The sequence below is a fragment of the Dermacentor andersoni genome, chromosome 2 (genome assembly GCF_023375885.2).
Source record: "Dermacentor andersoni chromosome 2, qqDerAnde1_hic_scaffold, whole genome shotgun sequence".
NCBI lineage: Eukaryota > Metazoa > Arthropoda > Arachnida > Ixodida > Ixodidae > Dermacentor > Dermacentor andersoni.
In genome coordinates, this window is record NC_092815.1 from 80,036,946 (window position 1) to 80,042,307 (window position 5,362).

Genomic DNA, 5,362 nt, shown 5'->3' on the forward strand with positions numbered 1-5,362 from the left:
CAAGTTCATCGCCGGCAAAACATGGGGATCGTCAGTGGGCTCCATGCTACAGTTATATCGAGCACTGTTCATCGGATTCCTACGCTATAGCTCCCCCGTGCTTGCTAAAACATGCAAGTCAAATCTTCGAGAACTTCAGAGCGTGCAGGCGCAGGCACTACGTGTTTGCCTAGGCCTTCCGCGCAGCGCCTCAACAGCTGGAACCATTATAATGGCTCAAGACCATCCGATCACGACTTACATTAGCACCGAAACGCTTAGAGCCCATGTTCGTCATGTTTCACGGATGCAGTCAAACTCTCTTGCGTGCCTGCCTGAACGACGACCACAGGCGTCCTTCTCCAACAAGGTCAGCATCCATCGTGCTTCCTTACCATCGGGTTTCACACCCTCTGCACGTTCAACCTCAGCTTTGTGGTGTTTAAAACAACCTCAAGTGCGTCTTACGATTCCAGGGATAAGAAAGAAGACCAACCTGCCTACCTTGGCCTTGAAGCAAGCAGCTCTGGATTGTTTGCATACTTTCTACTTTGATCGAGTACACATATATACGGATGGCTCTTCCACTCAGACCAGCTCCACCAGCGCAGTGGTTATACCACCCCGTTCACTAAGCATCCAATACAAGATTTCTCACTTTACAACATCGACTAGTTCGGAGCTTGTTGCCCTCCGAGGTGCCGTTGATTATATTAATAACCAACCGGCTAATCGGTGGGCTATATTCTGCGATTCGAAGGCGGCCTTACAATGTCTTCTGGCATCTCTTCGTCGCGGGTCATGTGAACAACTCGTTTCGGAGATACGAGAAATGCACCATCACATGATCGCGAAAGGACACGACGTCGTGTTTCAGTGGCTGCTTGGTCATTGCGGTATCTCCAGCAACAACCTCGCTGACGAAGCTGCTAGAAAAGCACACGAAGGAGCAACCCTTGTTGTGTACCTTTATCGCGGACCGATGCAGCCCAACACTTAGGCAAGCTAGCGCACTCTTTGACATTGGAGAAGTGGCACACACCTGAATTCACTCACCATCGTTTGCATTCCCTCGATCCCTCTATGCAACTGCAGCTGTTACCAGGTCTTCCGCGAAATGAGGAAACAGTGCTGTGCCGCTTACGTTTGGGCATCGCATTCACAAATGCTTATGCATTTCAGATTGGAATGGCTGATAGCGCCGAGTGCAATGCCTGCGGTGTCGAGGAAACCATAGAACACCTACTGTGCTACCGCCCATCTTATGAAAATGAAAGGCAAGACCTCTGCACAGCTCTCAATCAGCTAGATGGAAAGCCGTTCACCTTGAACAAGATCTTGGGATCATGGCCTCGCATATCACAGCTACAAAGGGCCACTAAAGCGCTGCTGCGATATTTGAAAGCGACCGGATTGAGTCAGCGTCTGTGATCCGGACTGAGTGACCGACTGATATCTCCAGTGGACTTTCTTTTTTTTTTATCTTTCCGTCCCCCTTTCCCTTTCCCCAGTGTAGGGTAGCCAACCGGGCTCAGTCCTGGTTAACCTCCCTACCTTTCATTTATCATTCTCTCTCTCTCTCTCTCTAAACTAAAATAATAAGACATTTTGTTTTATAGAGTACGTTTTTCGTTTTGAATGCTGTAAGTTTCTGATGACAACCGGATATCGAGCGAATTCTTAAATTTTGCACTTTTTTTGCCCGAGTGGCAACAGTGAGGCGAAAGCTCACAAGCGGATAATTCTAGAGGGATGCACGCACGACAGGAGTTCATACGGTGAGCCGTCGCCAGGGGCGCTGCAGTGCTATCCTCGATAAAGGCCTCTTCGATTGTGCAGTCCCGGACTGCCCCCAAGCCATCTGCGGCTTCCGGTCTGACTAGCCCTGAAAGAATAGCGCGTCACATTCACGTGATCCAGCAGTCGGGGACTCTGTCCGAGGTTTCGTTCGAAAGCACTGACAAAAAGCCACTCGCCTAGCTGCCGTCATCTGCTCGTAGCTACTCGCACATAGCCCCTTACCCAGCGAATTCATTAGCGTGACATCCGCAATGGCGCAGTCTTAGAGACCTGCGGTGCAACGGAGATGGTTGTTCGGCGCGTTCGTTCGGTTACCGGCGCGCGCGATTGGCCTACTCCGCGCCGACGTCGCCAGCCGCGGGGCGCGACCACGTTTTTCGTGACGTCAAAATGACGACACGCTCCTGTCAATCATCCTCCCACCGAGCATTTCGTCTGCTAGACACCGAACCCGACGGGAGCTGGGAAGTTTGGAGCGATCATACGGCTTCGCATGGCGCGTCTGATGGATTGGATTGGATCCAACAGGCGGCTGCGGCATGGCACGTTTGAATCCAATCCATAGTTTAATTCGAGAAAATGGCGCTTCCGTTGGGAACTTAGGTTGTTGCACTAGCGTTTCTAGAGGAAGGAGGAGAGCGGGTGGCGATGCGAAACGCGTTTGAAGAAATGGCAGAAAGTGAATTCCAGCGTCCTTTTTCTTTCTCGAAACAAATAATTCGTTGGTTGTACAGCGAAATCGACGGCATCATCGGTGCTAGCGAGCCACTGGAATGTTGTCGCTGCCTCGTAAAAAGTGCGTCACTCTTCCCGTCGTTTTTTTTTCTTCTTTCTTCTCGCTGTGAGCGACACCACCTAGGGACGACGCAAAGAAACTAACAGTTATAAATTGCAGTAGTGACACTAAAGCGAAAGTGTGCGAAAGGGTGCGAAAGTGTGTAGTATGCAGTGCTGCCAACCAATTTCCATAGATCTAGGAATTTTAAGCCTCGTTCAGTGAAATAATGATATTTTCCCAAATCTAGGGATATTTCACGCCACGACATTGAAAGATTGGACACACTGACGTGCTTTGATTTCAGCCATCGTAAGTTACCTCGGCATTAGCGTGCGAAGTATGACTTTTGATCGTACTGCAGTGTTGTGAACGCATCTCGCCGCCAAGCAAACAACAGGGTGCGGGTATCCTAGGCTCTTTAACGAAGTACTGCTACACGCTTACACTAATATTTACAATGGAACCGCTCATATACAGATTAAACATGGGCAGAATCCCAGTGGTAATGTGCTCCGCCGAGTTTTGCTTTGGAGGAATGATAAAAATGTGCCGTATATATGTGTGCTTCACTGCAAATGACGTGTAAGCACGCACATTTATTGGTATTAGGTCAGTACACGGCAAGTAAAAAAATATATATATTCGCGTCTTTTACATTGATTCAAAGAAGTGGTACAATGTTTTCACACCGCCAAATTTTATAGGGAAGGTTAGTCACCTGGCTTTCTTACAATTCGAATAACGGTTCATGTAATCTAGTTATATTACTCATCGTGCGAAAGAAGTTCAGACAGACACAAAACACAAACGTGGTGACATCTTCTTGAGAAAATATGGGTTAAGCAGGACGCTGTGTTGTTTGCATACCAACTCGTACTGCGACATCATTTCAGGTTGAGTCTAATGACTTCATTATTTCAATACCTCTAAATGAGCTTAGAAACAGATTTATTTTTCAGAAGCTTGCAGTATATTTTGCCAATACAAATACTTTATCTCCACAAAATTTAGATTGGCAAACTTATTATTAACGACATACTGGGCACATCTAGGAAAATCTAGGGAAACTTTTTACCCACATTATCATAAAACTGGCTTCTGAGGTTGGCAGGACTGGTGGTATCTGAAATGAGAGTGAAGACAACACTTGGTAAAGAACAGGAAACTACCCCACAGTAGAAGCGTTCTGCCCATTTCTTTATTCACAAGGCGAAGCAAGTTGCAATTTCAGGAATTGAGTTGCCTAATAATTAAATCACTGAGTAGAAATTTTCATACTATCACCAGTTGGGAGATATCCGTTCCTGAAGTCTGATAACAAACAGATTGACACTGATGTTAATGTCGTCATGAACTGCTAGAGGAAGACATTGCAGAAACTATTGACTGGAACTCAAAGTATACTGTAGCACATTTTCAGCACGGACATATCGAAAGCCTTGCTAGCCTTATTTCTGCCAAGCGGGCATGATTTTGGCCATCAATTTTACTTTTCTAACATGTGTCCTAAAGTGAATTATTAGAACTTTATCTAGTGGAAAGAGGAAGAAAAGCAAAATAAGAGGGAAAGACAATGAGTTTAGCCAATGTAAATACCAGCTGGCTATCCTGTGCTGGGGAAATACATAAAGGGCATAAAAGTTATTAAATGGAAAGAAGGAATAATAGAAAAAATATGCGCGCACTCGGGTGATGAAACTTGCTCTGATTTTGAAGTCGGTCACACAATCCACAACACCTTGAGGTTCGGAGGAACGCGTTTAAAGCTCTATTTGGGGTACCCTTCTCCGTCGAGCATTAAGTAGTGGAAGCGTTTTAATCAAGTAACTACAAAATTTGATTTATCGCGTACGTCGGCCTTATCGGTTAATAAATCTGCACAGGCCGAAGTCCGCTATGTGCTCCAGATTATGTTCTTAAAGATATGTTCGAAATAAGAAGAACCCGTGATGTATATTTAATGATTCCAACTTTTACCTGCATTAGATAGGTCTCTCTGTTGGTCGTGGTATTTTACTAATTTCTCATTGATGGGCATAAGTCAGCCCTATTCTAAACACGATTGCTCGTGCTCGAGGTTATCGGCTGCCCCCCGTGATGTATGTGTCTGTTCCAAGTGTCCCAGGTGCCTCTTCATCTCCGAGCCATTGTCTTACATAGTATTCTCTAATGGGTTTGAATAAACACAGCGTTCACGCAGTGCGACCGCATAGTATTGTGCGTACGATGTCGTACAAAGAAAAGATGAGACCAACAAAACATGCGGATAAGGTGCAGAAAGGAAGGTCGAGCAGTGGCAAATGATAAAAAGGGCAGGTGTATCTACGCGTTATGTATCGATCAAACTGGAGTCCATGGTACAAAAGACAGAGCTTCTGCGTTCACATACGTGTGCCCCATCTCACTAATGCTGTGCAGTTTACCGAGAGCTGTGTATCACGTGAGCCAGTAGAGAAAAAGCAACGAAAGCTTTCGACCATTGTTGGTTTCTCATTGACCTCTGTGCAAGGAAGCATGAAGGAAACAACTAAAAAAACAGGGAGTTTGTACCAACCAGCCCAATTCAACATGCTGTGTACGACGTCCACTGAATGAAAGCGTCATGCAAGGATTAGTTGTGCATAATGGGCCAGCTTCCCTCCCTTCTCTGATGCATGCAGCTGGCTCTCGTTACTGATTGGCTGGCCCGTCTTGTAATGTTCGCAGTAGTGCATGGAATTGGTAAGACGGAGTATACGTATGTGCAGCCAGGCGGTGGAGAGTTATCAGCGCCGTGGTCGCTATTACGCTTGCGCAATACCAATA

At 46.2% G+C, this 5,362-nt stretch overlaps 1 protein-coding gene across 1 annotated transcript in view; it reads right to left on the reverse strand.

The window, feature by feature from the left end:
• Positions 1-3,433: 3,433 nt before the first annotated feature.
• LOC126541784 (uncharacterized) overlaps positions 3,434-5,362 on the reverse strand; it is a 140,850-nt gene continuing 138,921 nt past the window's right edge. Inside the window, exon 4 of the mRNA XM_072286254.1 lies at positions 3,434-3,680. Coding sequence (XP_072142355.1) covers positions 3,641-3,680 — 40 coding nt within the window. The 3' untranslated portion in view covers positions 3,434-3,640. The remainder of the gene's footprint in view (positions 3,681-5,362) is intronic.